Source organism: Nasonia vitripennis, chromosome 5 (assembly GCF_009193385.2).
Source record: "Nasonia vitripennis strain AsymCx chromosome 5, Nvit_psr_1.1, whole genome shotgun sequence".
Lineage (NCBI taxonomy): Eukaryota > Metazoa > Arthropoda > Insecta > Hymenoptera > Pteromalidae > Nasonia > Nasonia vitripennis.
This window is the reverse complement of record NC_045761.1, coordinates 13020480-13043996: the sequence shown is the minus strand read 5'-3', so window position 1 is coordinate 13043996 and position 23517 is coordinate 13020480. Positions and strand designations below refer to the sequence as shown.

Sequence of the window (23517 nt, the reverse complement as noted above, 5' to 3'; positions counted from 1 at the left end):
ATGAAGAGGGACAGAGAAGGCAAGTGCGTAGCGCGCAGCTGCTTTATAGCTCTTTCTCTCTGCGCACTGCGAGGATATTGCAGACGGATTGTCCGATGATGGGCTCAGAGTTGATAACGGCCGCCGCGGGCCGAGGAAGGCCGCTTCGTTAATCAACGCAAGCGAGTCCCCTCTCGGAGAAGAGAGAGATTGGGATCTCGATACGCTGCGATTTACATTGGGGACGAAATAAATGGGCTACTGTCCTCGGTGACGAGCGTGTGTGTATATGTGTGTGCGTGTGTGTGTGTGTGTGTGAGGGGGGGGGGGTAGACGCGATAGAAGCCGGGCCGATGCACTGCCGCCACCGCTAGCTCCGGCTCCTGGTTTTCCGTTACTTTAACGTGTCGTTACGGTTTATAATCAGCATCGGATGCGTTCGACTCCGCGCGCGAGATTGCGCCCAGCTGTCTGTATCCCTCGCTCGCGCTCTCTCCGCGCACGCAGTTCAGCACTACGCCCGTTCTCCCTCTCTTTTCAGTATCTAGGCTTCTCGCCGTTTCAGAATAAAGTTCGTTGCACTCTCGCTGCTGCACTGCACAGTTCGCCGATGCGTGTATACATATAGCGCCGGAGGAAGGGAGATGAATGCAACTGTTAAACGCGCGCGCCTTGACGTTCGTCCTTTGACGAGGTCGCTATATAGCAGCTGTCACTCGTCAGCGCCGCGCTATACCCGCTTATAATGTCCCGATAAAGTCGCTTATAACTGTCAGCCGCGCGCTACGCCTCGTCAGCCATACGTATTATAGCGAGCCGTTTATTCTCTCTCTCTCTCTCTCTCTCTCTCTCTCTCTCTCTCTCTCTCTCTCTCTCTCTCTCTCAATTAAAAAGCTGATGACCTATCGACACTTTTTTGCTCCCCCGAAGAGCCATCATCGAAAATAGTATGAGGCTCGCTAGCGTACGGTAATTGGCTTATTAAAAAATACCTCGTACTCTCCGCGAGTCAAAGTCGCTATTATACATCGATGCAGTGCATATTGTTCGGCGTATCGGGCAAAAAATGACTGTGTTTACGCGCACCGCGAGCATTACGTCAGCGGCGTAACTTCTTTTACCTTTAACGCCGCGCGCAATAAGCCGGCCGTTTTACGCACTGCGAGCGTCATACAGCAATTTTGGATTTTTCTCGATTTTCCCAGCGCCAGGCTGGTCATTTCGCCAATAACGGAAGCGTAAACTGCAGCGGTGGGAAAATAAGAATCGTTACAGCGATATTTCGGCCAATGAATACGCCGCAGTAAACTCCGGGGGCCGGCGGGCGCGACTATGGGAGAGAGAAATTCAATATTTACAATTGAAAGATTCACGCCAAAGCGAACGAAACTAATTAAAGTCTCCCGCTCGCGAGAGATACAGTACGACGAGCTCTGCAAAGGCCATTCAGCCGATATTGCGGCCCGCGCGCGCCAATTAATTATAACCAATTCGCGCGCGTATGTGCGGGCGCGGTAGGCGTATTATAATAGCCGCTGCTGCTGCTAACGCGAAAATAAATGGGTGAGAGAGTGAGAGCCGCGCGATGACGAAGCGGCGGCGGCTCTTTTTTTTCATCCGCTGCGGCGCTCAGAAGCAGGGAAGCATAAAAAATTAAAATGAAAGATAGTGCGCGGGAGCTCGTTTAGATGAGAGACAGGCGCGGCTGAGCAGAAAAGTTGGAAAGGAGGAAGGAAAGGGCGAGCGTAGGAGAGAGAGAGAGAGAGAGAGAGAGAGAGAGAGAGAGAGAGAGAGAGAGAGGAAGATAAAAAGCGCCGGAGAAGAGAGAAGGAGGCGCAGATATAGCAGCTCTCGCGGTCGGTACATAAGCGCGAGCGCGTATCGTTGAGGAGAAAGAGTAACGAACTGGCAAGGTCGAGTGTGGTAGGCCAATGTCTCGTCCTCGCTGTATTGCCGGCGCATATACACTGGTGTTGTTGCAGCAGCTGATGCAACGGAGCGCGAGGTAGAATGCGGCGTGACCGAGGCGCGTAGCATTGCAAGGCCGCCGCAGCGTGTGTGAGTGCATATACAGAGAAGGAAGTGCAGCCGCCGATGAATACTCACGCGCGGCTGCGGCGGCGTATATAGCGGTGGGGGGCAAGTAGGAAGAAGAAGAAGAAAAAATCCCCGAGCGAGAGCGAGAATGCGAAAGAGAGAAAAGGGGAGTCCCGAGAGCTGTCATTGTTAACACACTCACAAAGGCGAATGCGTAAATCACCGCTGGAAATGCTTCGCGGGCGCTGCGTGCGATATTATGCAATAAATTTCCCCGGCAGCGCAGTAGCAACGGTCCGCGACTAATAACGGAACGGCACGAGGCAAAAGAACTTTTGGCTCGCGCGCGCAGCGAGAGTAGCTTCTTTAATGAAAACATTCGATTAGCGCGGCGGCGGCGTCGGCGGCGTTATACATATCGGTGAGAGGCCATTTTTCGCCGCTGCAGCGCCCCGAGAGCTCTACCCGTTCTCCCGCTCGATGTATATCGCTAATCTAGCTAATCTGTAATCTGCGAGCGGCGGTGCTGTAGGTAGGCAGGCAGCCAGCAGCTGAGCTATGTGTGAGCCGCGAGCCCCCCTCGACGATAATTTCCTCCGAGATGTTAACTCTAAATCATCCCAACTAGATCGCCGACGCGAACAAATTATGCAGCCGTATTAAGGACGGGATGTGTGCGCGCACGGCTTACTCGCCACCTTTGCTGCGCCAGAAGCCAGTTGGAGCGCGTAATAATCTCGCTCTCGTTTTGCCGACTCTGAAAATCTCGAGCCTCTTGATGTTAGGGCGTCGATCTGGTCCCGAGTCCTGAGCCCTAAAAATACCAGCTGCTACTCGACTCGACTCAAGCAACTCGCCCGGCGGTATATGGTTTTCTTGCGGAGCAAGAGGATCGACGTGTAGGATAGAGCCCTGTCGACCTCTTTCGACCCGCTCAATCTCCAGTTCTCCGGGCTGCGCTAATGTCCTTTGCAGCCTGCTCGACCATTGAGCAGCTCGTTACTATGTCCGCAAACAATGGCCTCGCCCATTTCAATATCGGACTCTCGTCTGTCCCAGCGCCTGTTGACCAGCTTGTCGATCTCGTCGGCCACATGACAGTAGTCCTTTATTTTCCTCGCGTCGCTTTGTCGTGCGCTGCGCATCAGAGGCGGAGAGATAATGCTGTCTCGGAAAATCCATCGAAGCGCGTCTTTTCCCAGTCCAGTAGTTAGAGCCGGGATTGGCCGGACGTGCGCTTTTTCTTATCTGCTTCACGCTCCGGGAGGAATGATTTTTAATTTAAAGGAGACTCTCTCTCTCTCTCTCTCTCTCTCTCTCTCTCTCTCTCTCTGGCTCTCACGTAGCTGAAATTTAACGTTTCATTAAAAATGTACTCGCTCCTCGCTCGGGCCGAGAAGCAATAAAATCCGTGAGCCGTTCGTCGAGCACGTCCTATCGAACCGCTTCCGCTCTCCGCTCTGCACGAGCACGACGGCCCCGGAGCCGCTTCGAATCCTCGCTGGAATTTCCGAAACGAATGCGATGAGCAGCAGTACCACCAGCAGCAGCAGAACCAAGCAAAGTCGCATCGTCATCGGAGAGTCTGCAGCCGTCTGCTCTGATCGGCACGTCCTCGTCTCTTTCTCTCTTCCTCTCTCGCTCTCTCTCTTTCTCTCTTTCTGCTCGGGCCGCGTTATTTCTATCGATGCGTACGTCAGGATAGCCAGACCCATTAATCTATGCCAGTGGCAACAGGGAAAGAAAGAGAGAGCAAGGGGGACCACGGAGCGGGACCACTGCAGCGCGGCAGCGTGACAGCGCCGGCTAAACGAGTTGCGCTACCCGAGTTACGCTATACTGCAGTCTGAGAGAGGGAGGGAGAGGAGAGCATGACTTCTCCGATTCCCTCCATCACGCATGCGAGCAGAGCCGAGATATCGTTCGCGAACAGACGACGACAAATGAACGGCTGAGGGTTATATCAAAAATTGCCGACTTGGTAAATCGACTCGCGGTGATAAAACGCTCGCGCCGCAGCCGTCGGACGCCGGTATATTTATTTTCCCGGTAATTAAGTCCCGGGGGTATGCGGCGCTCGCTGCTCCTCAAACGCGATCACTTTTCACCGAGCGCGAGCGGGCAAAAAATTTCCATGCGCGTACGGTCAAAAAGAGTACGCGGCAATAAAAACGCCCCCGGCGCACTCCGATACAGTTTTCGCGGCGAGTTAGCTCCCAATTTCAGCGTCGCGCTCTCGCCTTTTTTTCGGAATATTCATGCCGTCATAGTCGAGTCGCCGCGTCCGCCGGCCCACCATTCCCTAATTACGTCAATGGCGTATATTTGACCGCGCAGCCGCCGCGCCCTGTCAATCGACTACGGCCTGCCAAAAGCCATCTCCAGCCCGCTTGTACTCATTATGTGCGGAATATTAAATCAGTCCCCGCCGACGATAATAAGTTTGACGAGCGCTGCCGAGTCAATCGGGCGGCCGGTTGTTTACGCAGTTGAGCACACACGCTCCGGATCTATCATTACCCGCGCGATTACAAGCGAAGGGAACTAGCTGCTCTCGCGCCAAGGAAGGGAGAGAAAAGTCGCGGTAAATTACATGTTGAACACGCGTACGAGGCGTAAATTAGGACATGCACACGCGCCGGCGGAAAAAGGAGACGGCGACTACGCCGGGGGACAAAGGCCGCGTGAGACAGGTGCGGAAGAGACAAGCAGCAGCAGCGACGGGAGTAAAAACGAAAATTCAAGTTTAATGCGCGCGTTCGGGCCGAGTGAAAATATATCCGGCGGTGGCAGGGATCCGCGCTGCGCTAGCGTAGTTCGGCCCAGCTGCAGCGCGAGAGAGCTATGCACGCGCTTACCAAGCGGAAATCTAATTCGCAGTTGGTATACGTGTACTGCTCTGAATTGGCGTCGGGACATCGTATTCAAATGTAAGTACGCGCTGCCGGTGACTGCAGAGCAGTAGCTGCCGCCGCCACCGCCGCCGCCACCGCCACCACCGCTGCTGGCTGCAATATATAAACCTGTTAAATGGAAATAGATGCGTGTTTTTACCGGCTTTCCGGCCGGAGCCAGAACTCGCTACGCGCGTAGTACCTACATTTGTTATACACGCGCGCATGTCTCTCGCTCCCCCTCTCCCCCTGTGCCGCTAACGCTGCGGCGCGGTTATGCAGGCAAATTTAAATATCCTACATGCCAGCGCGCTATTCACAATTGCCATCGTTAACAGCTCTCGACCAGCTGGCGAGTGCGATCAACGCGCTTTGATCTCCGATCCCGTTTTGCCTCAGCTGATTGGACGACGCGCGCGCTAGCTCTCTTGCTCTACTCGTTTTTTGCGCGAGTCCCGGCCAGCCGCAATTATATCGCGTGCCCTGCCCCTCGCCGCGCGTCGCTTTTATCAAGAAAATTATCGCCGCATTGACATTCCGAGGGCCGTTCCAGGAAGCCACGGGTATCGAGAGCTTCCCTCGTTCCGATCCGACGCCTACGAAATGTCAAATGCTAATTCGCGGGAGAGCTCCGAACTGCCGCGTAAATAAAGCAGCCGCTCTGCAGTGTTTACGTAATGCAATAGCGAGAAATATATAGGAAGCGATTAATTTGCCGCGAGTTATGCGCGAGGGAAAAAGACGCGCGCGTACGCTGGGAATAGGTGCGCGGAGCACTTGCACGCACGCTTAATAAATGACGCGCGGCGGCCGTGCTTGCCGGCGGAGCAGAATCAGTGCTTCCGACACTCATTAACGCGCGTGACTGATGACACGTGAATAAAGGTGACAAGAAGCGTCGCGTATCTTCCTGGTCTCTCTCTCTCTCTCTCTCTCTCTCTCTCTCTCTCTCTCTCTCTCTCGCGCTCTTATTTTCAAACATCTCCCGCCGAGGGATTATGCACTATTTGCCTTCCTTCGCGCGCAATTATATCGCCGCGTAAACACGCCGGACGTTTTCGTGGAGGAAAACTCGTTTGCCGTCCGTCGCCTCCACGTCGATGGCGCATCGGCGAAAGGGCCGCGGAGAGAGGGATAGCTGGCTGGGGGAGAAAAAGTCAATTTGAAAGGAAGAGTAATAGGCATCGGGCGACGAGGGAGGGCTAGATCATATTAAAATGCAATCAAGTATAGCTGCGCAGGATGTATAGGTATTGGAGCCGGGCTGGCTCGGGCGAAACTCCTAATGAGCTCCCGTGTTAGAACTACCGCAGCAGTTATCCTGCGCGCAGCCTCGAAAGGTTAGCCGTCATTGTTTACCGCGCGCGTCCTATCTCTCTCCCTCTCGTCTCCGCCCGCGGCATCGCTCCTCTCTTCCGTCCCCCTCCCCCGCTCCCCGGCTCCTTTTTCTCCTGCTTCTTCTTCTGCTGCTTTCACTGTATAGTTCTTGTTGTTCGCCGGCTCTATCTATCTGCGGCGTTGTTGCTTTCGATCTGCTCCTATAGAGCTCCGCGGGCACGGAGCTTCGTTTATCGAGTTTTATCCCGTCGGAGTGGCGGCCGCGCGCTAATCTATTATTCTCGTCGTTCGCTTCATAAAGTGCTTATCGCGCCGAATCTAAAGGCAAGGGACGGCGACGGCGCTCCCCGCAGTTGGTGGACAGAACGAGAGGGCGTTAATCGGCTCTACCGCGCGCCGCAGCTGACGGAGGCAGAGGAGGGGGAGGAGAAATCGCTGCACGACTTGAGGATGCGCGCCTGATACTTTAGAACCCTGTTAGCTCCGATGCGTTTCCTCTGCGCGATTGAGGAATTTATTGTGAGCCCGGACTTTTTCCCCCTCGAGAACGTACGAGGCTTCTTTGAGCGCCTCTGATGCTCCTTCCTTCTTAATTTACCGTGAGAGAGAGAGAGAGAGAGAGAGAGAGAGAGAGAGAGAGAGAGAGAAAGAGATTTGCGTTGCGTCTGTCTGTTTTTCCACTCGCGGAGCGGGATAATTGCATTGAATTGCCGCCGACGACGTTGGCCTTTATTTACGCTTTGCCTTCGGAAAAGTTAAGAGTCAAATTTCCGTCAGCTGTGTTTACCGGAACTTTCTTCCGAGGACAGTTTTCCCAGTGTTCGCCAAAGCAAATCAAAAAAGACGCGCCATAAGAAGAAACGAGCGTCGAGCCCGCGAAGAAAAAGGAACTCTAAGCCTTTTTCCCCTTTGTTTTTCATTCTCTATTCCTCCTTTTCTTCCCTCCTTTCCTTTTCTCTTGGCGGCGGAGTACTTAAAACTTTTTACGACATCCTCATTGAAAGCAGTAGCTAACAGCGGGTTTGCCGGTGCGCGCAGTGTTCATTGAATCGGCTTGGCTGGTCCCAGCAGTACCGCTTCCTACTCCTCCATACCCTCTTCGCTCTTTCTCTCTCTGCCGCTAGCTCTCGTTCAGTCATTTCCTTAACTTTCCTCGTAGCCCGGCGGCGGCGGCGCGCGGTCCCTGCTCCTTCTTCAGTGGGCCGATTTCTCCGCGCGCCGAGTAGAAGAAAAGTCAAAGAACCGAAAACGATTGCTCTCTCGATCATAAAATTCCTAATTGACTGATCGGAGCAAGTTGTAAAATGTTCCTCCCCCGCCCGTAAACGCGACCCAATAATGCATATAGCCATGATACAGCGAGATGCGCCCAACTGGTATGTGGTCTTTGGTCTTCCTCCAGCGGCGCAATTAGGCTTCACTGCATCAGCTTGGCGCCCCCGTATCACGCGCGCCGACAATTTTATTAAGACCGCTGGCTTGTGATTTCGATTCCGAGCGTGAAATCGAGTTTTACGATTTGGCCGCAGTGATATATGTGCATAACTCGCGGCATTAGGCTATCGGGCCCTCGCTCACCACAGCGGGGCTCTTACTCATAATGGGCGCGAGAAAAATGTCCTATCATTAGTACGATAGGAATATTGCGTTTATAAATAGCGAGTTGCAGCGGGCTGCAAATGGAATACGCGAAACGCACGCCGAGAGGGAGAGCTGCTTAAGCGTTTTTTGTACTTCCGATCTTTTTACAGCTGCGCGCATGAGTGAAGTTTCTTGTCTTTCGCTTTATCATCCTATAAGATTGCGAGACGTCGTTTGCCTTCTTTCCTGCTTATTTTGCCCGGAGCTCTTTAGAGATTGTCGGATTTTTTGCCACGCGGCACGCAGAAACTCATTTAGCAAGCGGCGCACTCGAAGAAACAACGAAGCACCGTACGCTTGATTTGCGTCGTGCTTTAATTGAGGAGGATAGCTCATTTGTATTAGCCTTCGTTAGAAGCATAACGTGTATCAGGAGCAAGTCAGCTTTTCTGATCAGTCCTTCGCGGCGGCCGATGCACGCGCAGCTCTGTTTCTTCTTCTTGCTCCGCTGCTGCTGTAACTCGGCGAGATGCGCTCCGTGTTCAAACATAGGACACGGAGAGAGAGAGAGAGAGAGAGAGAGAGAGAGAGAGAGAGAGAGAGAGAGCCTCGAAACTTTGCCACCTTAACTCGAGACCGCAGCGAGCTTGCGCGCGCCTTAGAACTTGATCCCGCGGCTCAATTACCGAGAGTTCGGGGGAGAGAGGGCCGAAGCTTTGCTCGAGAGCGAATTGTTCTCTTTCGAAATTTTGCAGATCGGCCTACGAATAATACGGAAGTTTTGCGGCAAGCGCTCATTAAACATTCTAATTGACCTAACTCTCGGCGTGCGAATGTTTGCATTTCATTCCTCCTGCACCCAGCTCTCTGCTCAGAGATTGAAAACAATCATTTCATTTTCCAGCCACCGCCGCCGCGTGTAATTCATCCGACCGCGCGCGCGTGATTCGTTGATGCATATGTTAATGTAATCACAAGTTAAATGATTTTCTACGGGCGCGCGTACGCGGAAAGTATTCGCGCCCCCGCCCGCCGCGTGCGAGCATAGCAAGCCTTTCGGAAAATCCTTTTGAGAACGCAATTTGTTCGCGACTGTAATTTCGCGGTTGCATTCTACTGATGCTCTCTCGCTGTCTCTCTATCTCTCTCCCTCGCTCAGACCGACTAACTTTTTTGCGTATTCACGCCATCGGCGAACGTATCGACGTAACAGACTTGGGCGCTTCGTGGAATTTCGCGTGCTGCTGTCCTTGAACCCTCGAGCCCTACCGCTGCTGCTGCATTAATCGGCGAAGGATTGCCGACCGCAAAACCGTTTGCATCGTGATTGGCATCGATAATCATTTCCTCTCGACATTTTTCGTCGACGGCCTTTTTTCTGTCATTTTTACTTTTTCCCATATCGGAATGCGAAATCTCGGCTTTATGTAACACAAAAGCCAGCTCTGTCACAGTGTCCACAAAGGATTGCTTTTTAAAATAACTGCGATTCGCGGAGGTATAAACCGCACGCTCGGCTGGGCCGAGCCGAGAGGCTAGCTTTACGATGTCGTTGTTTTGTACGTGATTATTGCAGCGTAATTAGAGGTTTTGCTCGTTAGCTAATCCCCAATTGCTTTTTTTAAGCCGCTAATCGTATTTACACTATAATTGCGCGCGTCCGACATTTAACGAAAGAATTAAACCGCCATTAGTTCCTCGTTTGCGCATAAGGCAAATATATAATAAAACTGTAACTCGATGCAATGTAAAACTATATTAATATTCGGGCCAGCCGAGTGTGAAACGCATCCAGCCGAGTAATGAAAAAATATCAATTTACGGGCGCGTTAGCCAGTTTACCGAAATCCGCGCGCCTGAAAATTTTCCCTGAAAATCGATCAGTTCATCGGCAGGCGGCTGCGGTGCGCATTGACCGCAAAGCATATCGTTCTGTGAAACTACAGCGAAGCTGACTAAACTTTTAACGTTACAGAGCTGCGCGTGCATCAAAAACAAAAACACACGCATCGCGAGGCAGGAGAAAAAGGGGGCGTCGGCGATCGATAAAAGTTGCAATCTTCCTTTCGTGTTACATTTATAGCCAATCAGCCTATATGAATGTACAGTATGCGCGCATGGGAGTTATTCGCACATCTGGCCGGATCGATGATCGAAAGATACAGACGTGATAGAGTGGGCCGACTCCTTGCCGGTAATGCGAACCGTGATTACGCATGGAAAGATGATCCATATAATAACAATCACATTAGTAGACATATTCGCGCGGGGAGAATCCGATCTAGCCTGGAGATACCGCGGCGCGGCCTGATTTAAAGCATTAGTCGGGATATTCGATCCGGTCTAAGTATGAATTACACGCGCGAATCAAAGGCTCTCTTTTTCTCTCTCTCTCTCTCTCTCTCTCTCTCTCCCGCGGTGTACTAATACTTTCCATTATGCGCGCGCGCAAAGGGGATAATTTACGCACTGCGCAAGATGCCAATAATCCGCCTGAAATTATACCCGGGATTCGTGCATTTTATAAAAGCATCATGACTCGCGGACAAGTTTCAGGGCTTCTGGAGGGCATTTTTTGTCGATTCGTTCGGCTCGACGATTCAATAACTACGCCCACATATTTCGCGCCCGGCACAATAATTCAGTCGAGCAGGCAATATCGGGGGACTCGCGCTGCGATCACGAATAACCCGGCCATTCGGCCGTTCCCGCGTCCAAGCGCATTGCCGGCCCGTGTCTATACGCGCGCGTACGTGCGCTCGCGAATAACTAGTTCGCCCCCGTGTGCATGTGCATGTGTAGTGGAAGAGAGAGAGAGAATCCGAACGCCAAAACATTTCACCTATACACCGCCGGCTACATTACACGATTCTCTGCCGGCAGCGCGCAGACTGCCCCTGAATATGCTAACGTTTCCAATGGAATGTGCTATCATTGTGCCATGCATCATTATTGCGCGCGTTGCTTTTCAATTCTGCGATTCTTAACAGGCGCGTTATGCTTTTCGCAAATTTCATCAATACGAGCCTATACCGTTTATACAGCGCACGGCAATGGCATTCTCGTCGCCACGGTATGACGCGCGCGGCTTTTGTCCCGCGGCTGACACTATCTGCCGCACGGACAAACCGAAGGATTATTATTGTTTTCGCCGGAAATACTTAAAAGCTGATTATAATTAATGAACTCGCCATCAGTAGCGCATAAGCCATTTATTACGCCGTGTGTATTATTCGCAGCCGCGAGCCGCCCGATTCGAGAAAATATTTGTACACGATAATTCATCCCGAATGATGAATCGCACACTGCGCGGACGCGTCATAACACGCGCGGGAGCTTTGCTGGATAATTTGAAATCTATAGCGCATTCTTGGAAGGACTCGCGCTTGTTTCGCCTGCGCAAGAATGCATCGCGCAACGATATAATACCAGCTGATTAAATCCACACCATAGCTCACACGGCTGCAAAAACAGCTCTGCGCGTGTAATGAGCGAGCGAATCACTTAATGGCGCTGAAAAAAGGCGCGACGACATTAATAAATCGCGAAAGCGTTAGCGGAAGAGAGACTATTAATGCGGCTGCCGTAAATTACTAAAATCTAGATCTCCGGGAGGACACCGTCAGTAGGAATCGCACGAGAGGGAGACGCGGCGCTCTCCAGCAGCAGCAGCAGCAGCAGCAGGAGCAGCAGGAGCAGGCTCTATCTTGTCTCTCTCTGTCTCTCTCTCTCTCTCTCTCTCTCTCTCTCTCTAGCTCATTCTCTCCGAGAGGCTCGTTCCGTTCACGCCGCGGGATGAATGACCCTCCGATCCAGCGAAGGTCCTCCAAGGACGCGCGCGCATGAGCGAGAGAGAGGCAGATATTATCGGTTTTCGCGTGCAGCACTCGCACGCTTGACGAGAAAGAGAGAGAGAGAGAGAGCCGCGCACACAACGTGTTTTCGCGCTGGGCGTGAATCGCGTGGCGATTGTCTCGCGAATTGATCAATCGGGACGCAGTGTCATGAGGGGCATGCAGTTGCTTTTTTTCACGCGAGCCAGCGAGAGGGGCTCTAATCATCGAAACGACATTCCTGCTCGTATATCGCGATTCAAAGACGGAGTAGAGGTTGTTTTTTTTTCCTCCGCGAGAACAATCGAATGGCTTTTCATCCCGTCTTTTTTTGCATATCCTCTTTGCCGGGATTTCGCGGGAACGTTCTGCCGCGCGTGATATCTGAAGAATTTCCTTAGGGGGAAAAAGTGCGGCTCATTTTCTCCGCGAGTTCCGCCCATCCGTATTGTGGCCTCGGGTATAATCGACTCGGAGCCCTTTGCTGCAATTCTTACTCGCTCTTTGAGAAAAAGCGCATCGCTGCTTCTCTCTTGTTGACAGTCGATGGAGCTTTCTTTCCTCTGCATTCCTCCCCATTATTCACACTAATTTGTGTATACCTCCAGCGACTCGATTCGCGCGCAGCTTCAAAACTCGCGCGCACATACACTTTGTTTTCCAATTAGCAGCGAGCGTCGTTTTAGCCCCGTTCTCTCTCCGCGCACTAATTTATACCATTAAGAGCCTGATCAAGTTTTTAGTCCGCGATGGCTCTAACGATCACGTACCGCAATAAGCCCGTAGCAAAGTAAGTGAGATAGAGAGAGAGAGAGAGAGAGAGAGAGAGAGAGAGAGAGAGAGAGAGAGAAGCTGAAGCGGGAGTAGCGAACCAACAACGAAAAGTTGCTCGACTAAGATAGGATTAGTATCCCGTGGGAAATCAAGCGGCGCGCGCTTGGAGAGAGGGGGTGGAGGTGGGGGGAGAAAGAGCTTCTTGAACGTATTGTCCTCTCTGACCTCCAATAAAAGCTCGCGAGATACTAATTGTCGCGCACTCCGCGAGTCGATGCCATCGTCGCAGCGGCGGCGGCCCATCAGGATTTGCGCAGCTGCGGCTCGAGTGCTCGCGCAACGACAAGGAGAAACACTTGACGCTCTGCCCCCTCCCCCGCTCCAGTCTATCGCTTGATTGAACAACTTGTCGAGATAAGAGATGAAGTGCTAAGATAACCTTGCCTCCCGAGGGCTCTCGAATATAGAATAATAATGAGCCCCGCGAGCGCCGGACTGTATATTAAACTTCCCACCATTACGCCCGGCCGATGTACATACTCCTTTTTGCGCAAGCTCTCTCGACGTGTACGTATAACTCCACGGCGCGGAGCAGAGCGGTGTAATTAGCTCATTTGGCTGCGGCGAGGGGACGGAAAATCGACTGCGAACGCGAAAGTGCATCACGGGCAACGGGATATTTCGGGAGAGCCGGCGACGTCAGCCTGTCCTGCGCGTCTAGCCATAGCGCCAGCAGCAGGGCCTTTATTTCTCTTTCGACCAGTTTGCGAGCAAGCGTGGCAAGAATGCAGCTAGAAAATGGACTTCTGTGCTTCCCTTGCGAAAACGGAGAGAAAGCGCCTCGCGCGAGAAATGAGAGTGAGCTAGAGGGGTTGGGGCTGGGGGGGGGGCAGAAAAGCGTCAAGTCTCGGGGAGTATAGTAGCGGCGGCGGCGGCGGCTGTGTGTAGAGAGGCGAGAGACAATGCGCGAGAGGAAACGTGCCGGGGAAGGAGAGGGAATAGAGACGAAGTGCTGTTTTCTTTGGATTTACGTGACACCACGTGCTGGCGCTTCTTCCCTTCCTCTCTCCCTTATCCTCCCGCGCGTCTCGTCCTCGATATTACTGAGCAGATCGAAGCAGAGCTTGGTTCCATTTCGTGGCATGCTCGACCGCCTCCCGGGAATGTGGCATCTCGTCCCTCCCCCGTGCGGCGGCGCATCCCTCCTTCCCTTATACTACGACGGCAACGACTACGACGACAGTTGCGACACACACTCGGCCCCCCGCAGAAACCACTGCACACGCGCAACTAGCTACCCTCTCCCGGAAAAGCTACGCCCAATTTAAAGTGCAGCTGCGTCCGCGATCCCGAGTCCTAAAAGCCGGATTGCGCGACCTTCTCATTTCCCGCAGACTGTGCGCGCTATCGCGCTGCGTACAAGCCTCTTTCTTGTGTGTGTGTGTGTGTGTGTGTGTGTGTGTGTGTGTGTGTGTGTGTGTGCATGTACCATATATAGCACCACTCGAGCTCCTCTCTCGTCCTCTTTCTCTCTTTCTCTCTTCTCTTTCGGATCGGAGCTGCTGCTGCTGCTGCTGCGCCGACTGCGTGGCTATTTAGCGCGGCTCTTCAGCCCCGGGTCCACTACGCTACTTCACTTACCCTGCGCATTCTTTCGTCTCCCTCCTTCCCCCCCCCCCCCCCCGTTCTCCTGAGCGCCAGGACGCCTCTTCTCAATGGCCACTACTGGCTCCTGCTCTTTCCTTCTTCAATCCCTTTCTTGCCGCCGCCGCTGCCGTCGCTGTAGTACTTGCTCAAAGTCAAGGAAACTGATTCGATGTCAGCGACGAGCTTCTCTCGGAATCTTCTTCCTTCTCCTTATACCTACGCGGCAACCCCAGCCTTGCTTTGTTCCACTTTAAACAATACGCTACTCCGCTTTGCTGCACATAGCGCCCGCAGGTGTCGTCCTTCGATTTTCAGCAAGCAGATTCATCGCCGTCATATTTTCACGTGTGTGTACTAAGAAAAGCTTAATAAAATTTATCTTTCGCTGTAATAATTCTGTGTTTTCACTTGATGTTTCCTATATTCCAAAGCTCCCATCCAAGCCATGCGCTACTCGAGAATGTATACAGCGAAGGAATTCGCGGCTGTAAATATTTTTCGACCAAAGTTTAATAAAACAGCAACTCAATTTTCGACAACCCTTCCGGCTCAGACTGCAGTTTACGTTTGATTCGCTCAGAGTGCTCGGTATATCCCAGCTCATGGATTTTACGTAGCGGAATTTCAATATAACGTTTTATGCTTCGCGAAATTGCAAAGATTATGCGCGGAATATTTCATGCGCATCTTAAGCAGAAATGAGTGTACGCCGTGAAATGGGATCTGCCGTAATTCTAATGATCGCGAATCAAATTGAAATCGATAAAATTCTATAAGACCCCGAGGTCGCGCAGCAAAACATCTTATATGGACGATGAAATTTTTATATTATCTACGAATCACATTGTATTTTCTAAGAAACACACAAAGAGAGCCAGACGCGCGCTCGGATTTGGATCGATAATATAACGGTACTTCTGGCGAGCGTGGCACTTTGGATCGGTTTAGTATCGTCATAAAACCTGGAATATGCATGTTGCTGAAGCTTACTCCTTGTAGACGACGTTGCTCTCAGATTCGAAGAAAACTCGTAAATCGGAATAAAGCTTGAAGAAAAAAAATACGGACGATAGAAAGTGAGGGTTTCAATAAATCCGTAAAAGTGCGCGAGAACGAAATTGGAGCCGCAGGTGATGTGAAAAATCTCTCTACGTTTGAATAACAGAATTGTTGAAGAAACAAAATATAACAACAACAACAACAACAACAACAACAGCGACGGTGCTGACGTGCGAATTTGCAATTACGAAATGAATTTCGAGCCAGCGACACGGGAAAGTGCTGCAGAGACAGAGATAATTTAATAACGCGGCCACATCCGCGAGACAATTATTCGAGGACAATAAGTCTTTTGCAGTTACTTCACAATTTCATCTGAGAGAGCCTCATTCGAGAAGAACGTGACACAATCATTTCAGAAAGTTCGCACTCGAGTGCAATTTTTATCCCGTCAAGATGTATACAATGTTAAAAAAAGAAAGAACAGCAAGAAAGAGAGTCCGCGCTCGGCAGCAAGGTATATAATTAAAATCTTTGCTCCTTTTACAGAGCACCAGCAGCATCAGCAGCGGTGGGAGGGAATCCTCTCTCGCACTTGTGCGCGCGGCTTTCCGTCGAAGGAATTAACAGTCTTTGCTCGCTGTACTAAAGTCAAAACAATAAACGAAAGTCCCCCGGTAATGAGGTAGATACTTACTCGCTCCCCGACTATAGCCTTGCTCGCGGAGAGCGGCTTGGAAATGTCGAATGGCAAATCAGGTCCATCTGGCCGGTCAGTTACCGGAAGATAGACATCGGACGCGGCTGCACTACAAACTCGCTGCTGCTGCTGCACTGCGACGCAAATAGTTGTGCAAGAAAACGTTCGTTTGACGAAGCAGCATTAGCGGCAACCGAAAAAAGAGCAAACCGGAGTCGAGAGAGTAGTCTTGCTGCTCTTCTCCCTTCCTCGCCATTACCTTCCGCGACTGGATGTTAGAACAATGCCCCGAGGAGCAGCGCGTCGTTATTGCAAGCTGCTGCCGCTGCTGCCGATTTGCGAAAAAAATTGCCGTCGACCCATCGAAGGGCGCGCAGAGCTTTTATTTCTCGCCGCTTCCAGGAAGAGAAAGAGAAATAATACAAAAACAAGGGCAAACATCTTTGCCGATCGCTGCAAATTGGAGGGACGAGTGAAGGGGAAAATAAAGTAGAGTCGAAGTTTCGTTAGAAAATGAGTTTATTTCTCTGTACCTTATATTCTATGTACAAAGTATCGGTACTGACGTTAACGATGGTTCACAACGTGAGAGACAACTCAATAGTACAAAAGAAGAGACATACACGAGTAATGTCATCGATAAACGTTGGCCATGTATATTTCGACGTAGAGGGAGAGAAAAATTACACTTGTTGCTTTTGTCTGCGTGATGTGAAGTCGAACGGCATAAATGAGCTCGAATACAGGATTAATTGTTGCGCATGTGTAAAAAAATTATATAGGGAAATAAAAGGACGAGGGGATAGAGAGAACGAGGTAGGAGGTGAAAAAGGATACACAGAAGAGGACAAGCAAATAATTGCGCACGTTAACATATAAGTATGTATATTTTCATATTAATAATAAATAAGCGATGCTGGTGCGCCGATATAAAGGTGCTCGGACGCCGGGTAAGCTCTGTACGTGACAGTAATCGTGATTAAAGTGGCTTTGCTACGAGGCGGGAAGAGATGAGGACGGGGAAGAGCGGAGACGAGGCAAAGAGAAGAATGATAGAGGTAAAGAGAGAGGGAAGGTAGGGGGCAATGTCAAAAAGTACGCAGCCGTCGAGGGCTGGCAAGTGCGGAATGGAAGCTGGAAGAAAGCAGAGGGAAGGATTGCGGCTAAAAAACTACAAGAGGTAGAATTATGCACGTTTGTCAGGGTACAGAGCAGACTCGAGCTTTTCGAGCAGCACACAGAGCAGGCGGGCACCTCGGGCTCGAGGACAAGCACCGACGTCTACGGCGTGCAGACTGTCGCGAGTACACGTTTTATTCGTAAAAAATAAAAAGTATCATCATAATGATATTAGTATGTATAAGAGTGAGACACACAGTGTGGGGAGAAGAGGAGGACGAGAGCGGGACAAAAAAGTGCGGCTCGCATTAACCGCAACTTTATATACGGCGCGCGAGAGGCGCTGCGAGAGAGTTAATGAATTTCGCTGTTGACACGACGCGAGAGATGAGTAGGTAGGGGCGGGGGGGGGGGGGAGAAGAGTCTGAAACAATAATATTCATTGCTAAGAGTACAAGCGATCATCCTCGAGCCCAATTCTTCTTCATCGTATTTCATGTACTTACGTATCTTCGTACTTTCGATTATATAATAAGTATATGTATAATATAATGTAATATTCTTAATGTCTAGCTTATCGCCTATTACATTTTTTTAAATCATTATTTTAGAGTATAATTTGATCGTTACACATTATATCGTATACACGTATTTGTTTGTTTTTTTTTTAAGAAAATGAGCTTTAATTAATTAACTGTTCGTGTATTTTATGCGGGATAGAAAATGATAGTATGAGTGTGGGGGGAGGGGTAGGGGACAAGTGAGTTTAGTGCACAGCGCAGTTTCCATCGAGTCCAATGAAATTGGCATCGATCGCGTGCTCTCGTTGGCGCACGCGCGCACACGCGTCCTTCGACCGACTCGATGAAAAGTGCGTGTTGGGATATGCATGATATAACGCAGTGGATAGCGAAAATAATGTGGATATGTACTTGTATATTATATAGACTTATGTAGATGAAAGACGACTCGGCCGGTCGGCGCGAGCGAGAGCCTCGCCTGCGATATGCCCTTATCATTCGTATTTCTGGTTATAAATCGAAGCTGCATAAGGTGGGCCTCGCAGGGGGCGATATCGGTCGCGCAGAGTGGCACTGGATCGCCTCTTTCACACTCGTAACGCGCTCGCGTCTCTTGGCCTGGCGGCTGCTTCTTGTTGTTGTTATACGTTGGCTCAGCTGCCGTGGGTCGCGCGCTTGCCGCAGAGCAGATAGCACCGGTTGCGAAACTACTTTTGTCCGCGCGTTATTGTCGAACTTGCATAATTGGCTCCAGCCTCTCACCGCAAGCAGATTGCGACGCATACGATATCCCGGCTTATTCGGCCGAATCAGTGTAAACTTTGATAGCGGCTCTGTTCTTTCTTCTTCGCGGCGAGTCTTTCTTGCGATCCTGTCCCCGTGTCGGGCGATTTTATTTGAATGAAGACAGCGAGCCGGGAACGGACAATTTGTGGACGAGTAAGTGAATGATTGAACGAAGCGAAACTCGATTTTACGGGAAATGAGTAAATAACCAGCTAGCGTGGCGTGGAGGCCGGCGATATTGCGCGTATCGCTGTCTCCATCGCGAGAGTTCGGCTGTGGGTGTCGAGGTCGTCAAGGCTGGAGAAAGGAAAGAAAAGGATTCGCGGTGGGAAAGGAGCATCATCGGAAGACGATCCACGGCGCGAGCGAAGTTGCACACGCACGAGCTCTTAAGGTGAAGCCGAGGCTGGCTGTGTACGGCCTCTGTCTCGGGTGTCTGATGCCCGGGCGCTTGCGGGCTTAGTCCAAGAGAGAGAGGGAGAGAGAGGGAGAGAGAGGGAGACAGAGAGAGAGAGTGAGAGAGAGAGAGAGAGAGAGAGCGAGAGATGCCACAAGAGGCAATTAACCTTGCGCCTGAGCTCTATGTGCAGGTTTGCTCTCCCACCTCCTCCTCCTCCATTCTACATATATCCCAACGTCCCGCGCAACGTTTCCACCCCTCCGGCGGCGACGCCGCTGTTCTAACCCGTTCTCTCTCTCTCTCTCTCTCTCTCTCTCTCTCTCTCTCTCTCTCTCGCAGTGCTGGCATGCCCGCTGATATCCTACTCGGAGCATCTGCATAATCACGCTCAATTCCCAATGCTAATTAGAATCCGCGCTACGTAGCAAATACGCGTCGACCTCCATCACCTCTCTCTCTCTCTCTCTCTCTCTCTCTCTCTCTCTCTCTCTCTCTCTCTCGAGCCGGGCCACGCCTCGTCATTTCTCACCCTCCCCGCGTGTCCTGTCTCCCGTGCGCCCGCTCCACCTTCCGCTGCTCCTTCGGCTGGCACACCGCTAACCGCTTGTTCGGCCCCCCGAGAGCTTTCTTCGGCCCGTAATGTCTAGAGCCGCGCCGCGGCTATCCCCAAATACGCGATCGCGAAATTTGAAAAAAAGCTGCGCCCGCGCGTCTGACCGTTCCGCGTTGTTTCCACTTGAACGTTGGCCCCGTATCGCGCGCTCGTCGAAACAAAAAGCGGCTGTTCTCCCGGGACATTTCTCTCCTCTCCTCCTCATCTCGCTTCCGAGCGCCTCTCGGGACTCGCAAAAATTATCTTTCCCCGACGTTCGACAGCCAGCCGGGCAGGTACGCTGGCGGGGCGCACGGATGAAAGGTCGGCACGTCCGCATCGCGGGAAACTCGAATTAACATCGCAGCCGCGCTCGGAGAGGAAGGATCACAAGAATCTCACGTAAGCCTCGCGTTTCAACGTGCTCGATAGATCATTGTTCCGATGATTGAATTCACGGGGAGAAGACTCGCGGAAGAGCGCAGAGAGCGAGAGGTGACGGCGGCAACCATCGATTTCGCGGGAGGACGTCGGCTCGGCCGGCGTTACCTCCCTCGAATTCAGCTATGTGTCTGCGCGTGTACGTGTATACGCGTGCACGACGGGGAGAAAATGCAACCCATCAGTCCTCCCCGCCCTGCCCAGCGCGACTGTGCGCGTCGACGGGAAGTCGGAATACAGAGGCGCACAGTCTGGAAAAGTCTCTGCTGCATACGTTCCAAATACAAATTGATGGCGCTCTCACGGACACTCGCAGATGCAGTGCGTAAAAATGCACGACGCACACGACCCGCTGCTCCAAGTGACAATCTTGTACTTTCTCCGAACAGCCCAAAGCGAACATTCCTCCATCGACGCGAGCGACGCGCGTGCACTCCAAGTTGGAAATAATTCAAACAGCTCGGCCAGCTGGAATCAGGACTGACTGGCCGGACGCGAGCAACGCAAAATCTCGGAGATTGCGTACGTATGCGATGCAGTAATAATATAATAATAGACGTACAGACAGAGAGAGAGTGAGAGAGAGAGAGAGAGAGAGAGAGAGAGAGAGAGCGTGAGCTGAAAGTACTATACCGTGAACACGTGTATGTATAGCATCAATAGACGATGCGCCGGAGCGAAGCTGGTGGAGCCGGACTCGAGCCGAGAGCGAAGATTGAATTCGACTAAATTTCCGACCGTGATTGATTGATCTTTGAATGAAAAATGAAGAGTCGTCTCGGGCCGGTCCGGCTTTGCCGCTCGCAGCGCATCCGATCGTCAAAAAAATCGGTATTGGCACCCGTGGTCGGAGCGGAAGGGCGGCAGGAATCGGCGCGGGTTCCGGGCCCTCCGCATGCGTGGGGCGTGGAAACCCGGGCTGATTCGGCGGCCGTGGGATACTGCCGCGGCGTAGCGGGCCAGCAGTCGGCTCGCGAAAGCCAGGGGGGACTCGAGGCACGGGGCGTAGAGTCCCGCCTGGGATTCGACACGCGGCGGCAACGGTTCACCCGTATCACGAGCTTCCGCCGGACGGGGGAGAATACCTGGATCTTTTTGAGCGGTCTGCTCGTCCTTCGTTTCCCGTTCGCCGGCGCCGCAAGCCGCCGCGAGGGGAATTCAGGCGTCCCTCGCGTCGCGACGGCCGCAGCGGCGCGCGTTCGTTGTGTGTGGGTGTCGGTGTCGGTGTGTGTAGGTTCAGAAGCGGTAGCGGCGAGTCAAGCGCTCCGCGAGAGTGTGCGGAGTATATGATGCGTAAGATAGATTGGCGGAGGCTCGATCGAGATAGACAGACTGATAGATCGCGGGAAAGCCGAGAGCGAGCTGCCGGGGGAGTCGCGCAGCTCGGAATCAGAATCGGCGCGAGTAGCCCTGGGCGTCGTAGAGTTTGCAGAGGCTGTCGGCCCTGCCGCTATGCATGCCCGGCACCGAGACCGAAACCGAGAGCGCCTCCTGGTGCTTGAGGATCTGCCGGCGGCGCTGCCAGGTGAAGGTCCACGCAGCGATGATGGCAATCTGAGCGACTAGGAATACGGTGCCGAAGGCGATAGCCTCGCCGAGGTTCAGGCAGACGCCCATCAGGCCCGCGGTCGTCGTGCCGCTGCCGCTCTCGTCGATCTCGCCGCTGAAGATGCTGCTGTTGCCGGCCTTGCTGGGGTCGCGCTGCTCGAAGCCGAACTTGTCCGTGATCTGGATGGACTGAACGAGCAGCAGGTCCTCGCGCATCTGCGACGGAGAGGCCGAGCGCCTGCGGCGTCTGCGCCCGAACGAGATGACCGAGCGCAGCTCGCCCGTCGACTCCTCCTCTTGGTCGCACTGCACCGGCTCGCAGCTCGGCATGCACGGTGTCACCAGCGCGCGGAACTGCACCACCTCAGAGCTCGGGAACTTGAACGCCTCGAAGTGCGACAGCAGGATCTGCAAGACAAACGAAATCACGATTTTATTATCCGCTTTGCTTTTTCATTAAAATACCGCGCGCGTTCGAGGAATGCAAGTATTTATTCTTTGCAAAACTGATTGATGCTCCCAATCAAACAAAAGCTTGTTTTCATTGGTACGCGTTTGATTCGTAACGATTTTACCGGATAGCGCGTTTTCGCTTGCAATTTTTCTAACGCGTCAATGCAGATTTGTTCACGTTTCGAGTACCTTGTGTAAATAATTGTCTGAATGGCTTAGAGATATAGATATTGCGCGCGAGTGAGGCATTTAACGCCATATTCGTTGAACGATGTCACTGTGTATTTGTAACACCTAACATTCTCTGGATCAGTGAACATTGCGAACAAGTTTCTATTTATTCATTTATTTATCTTTTTATTTTCATTGCGATGCGCAAATTTTCATCCAACAGAGTTGAGATATTTAAAGAAACTAATAAATTAATCGGGGCATCAAAAGCTTGTCGAAACGAGTCTTAAAACGTCGATGAATCGGGTTCATCGGGTTACTATTCAGCCGATCCGCAACCGCGTAGAGTTTCAAACGCGACACTAGGCTCGGTGGTCGAAATAGCTGCAGTATAGATTGAAAGGGAATGCAGGCCGCGTTTGTGCGCATTCAAAGCTAATAAACACCGGCTATTCGCGCTAATCCCGAAATTCCTGAAAATTCACCAACCGTCCAAGCACGTCGTTGATGGTAATCCGTTCGCGTATCTGGCGCACTAGAAGCCGACTCCGCTCTTCCACTCGCCCGTGTGTGTGTTTATGTATTTCCAAAGCGATCCTATCGGGTTAGATGAAGCGCGGTAGATAGTGGAAAAAATAACAGCGTGCGCGAGGGAGGAGGCGGGCGTAAAATTTGAGCCGGAATAAAGTCCCCGGATAATATCCACTCGCAGAGAGAGCGAGAGTGCAGGGCATCGATAATCCGGCGTGGGGGTGCATCCTCATCAGCCTCCTATAAATAGCAGCGGCAGCAGCCGGTCATATTTTTGCGAACGGCACGCCTCGTTAATTCCCTCAAATCCGAGGGAGAGAGAGAGAGCGAGCCCGAGCCGGCGAATTTACGAGCGAGTTAAAGAAGGCTCGATATTCGCACGCGGGATCCGGGATAACGCACGGCCCAGAATGCGGATGCAGCTCGCTCGCGCTCGTGCGAGAGCGAGAGAGACTATATATAATATGTGTGTACACCGGTATAGAGCTCGGCCGCGTGTGTTGGCGGACGTATCGAGCTCCTCTCGCTGCTGCTTCTTCTTCTTCTTCTTCTTCCTCTCGCGACTTCATCCCCCCCCCCCCCGTTGTACCACCTGCTTAGCTTGCGTGCCTCGTTTCTTGCTCTTTATTAGTCAAGATCGTATAACAGCAATTATATGGAATTACGACGGGAAAACGTGAGAAACCAAGAGCCTTTTTCAGCGCGCTTATCTTCGCTTTTTCCCACTGAGCGCTGTAGCTTCCTTTCTCGAGCGTATATGTATATACACGTCACGCTCCATTTTACGACAAATTGCCGTAGCGGCCTTAAACAAAAAATCCCGCGAGCCTCAGCCTCTCGGCGTAGGTATGACAGCTTACAAGTGTTCGTCCCGCAGATCCGCGACTCGATAAGATTAGCATCGGCCTCCTGCGCCGCACCGAAACACGTTTTACAGCTTAATTCCGATCTTATTGAATATTCGATCGATGGATGCGATATGCCGAGAGAGCTCGCTAGGGCTCATTACCAGCCGATCGTACAATAATCGTCATGAGCGCGACATCCGTTGATTAAGTCTCCATTGGCGGCTCTTTCGAGGCTTGTTTTTCCGCGCGCGGCGATGACGAGCTCACGCGAGCGGAAAGCGGCAGAGAGAGAGAGAGAGAGAGATCTTTATTTTGCTCAAAGCAA

General features: G+C 52.0%; 2 protein-coding genes across 5 annotated transcripts in view; one reads left to right on the top strand and one right to left on the bottom strand.

The window, feature by feature from the left end:
* The window catches only part of LOC100119823 (autophagy-related protein 16-1), a 295623-nt gene that overhangs the window by 74660 nt on the left and 197446 nt on the right, over nucleotides 1-23517 (top strand). The window lies entirely within an intron of this gene.
* LOC100119983 overlaps nucleotides 16284-23517 on the bottom strand; it is a 61886-nt gene continuing 54652 nt past the window's right edge. For both annotated transcript variants that reach the window (XM_016987745.2, XM_032600451.1), the window contains one exon: nucleotides 16284-21597. In XM_016987745.2, the coding sequence (XP_016843234.1) occupies nucleotides 21031-21597 (567 nt within the window). In that variant the 3' untranslated portion in view covers nucleotides 16284-21030. The remainder of the gene's footprint in view (nucleotides 21598-23517) is intronic.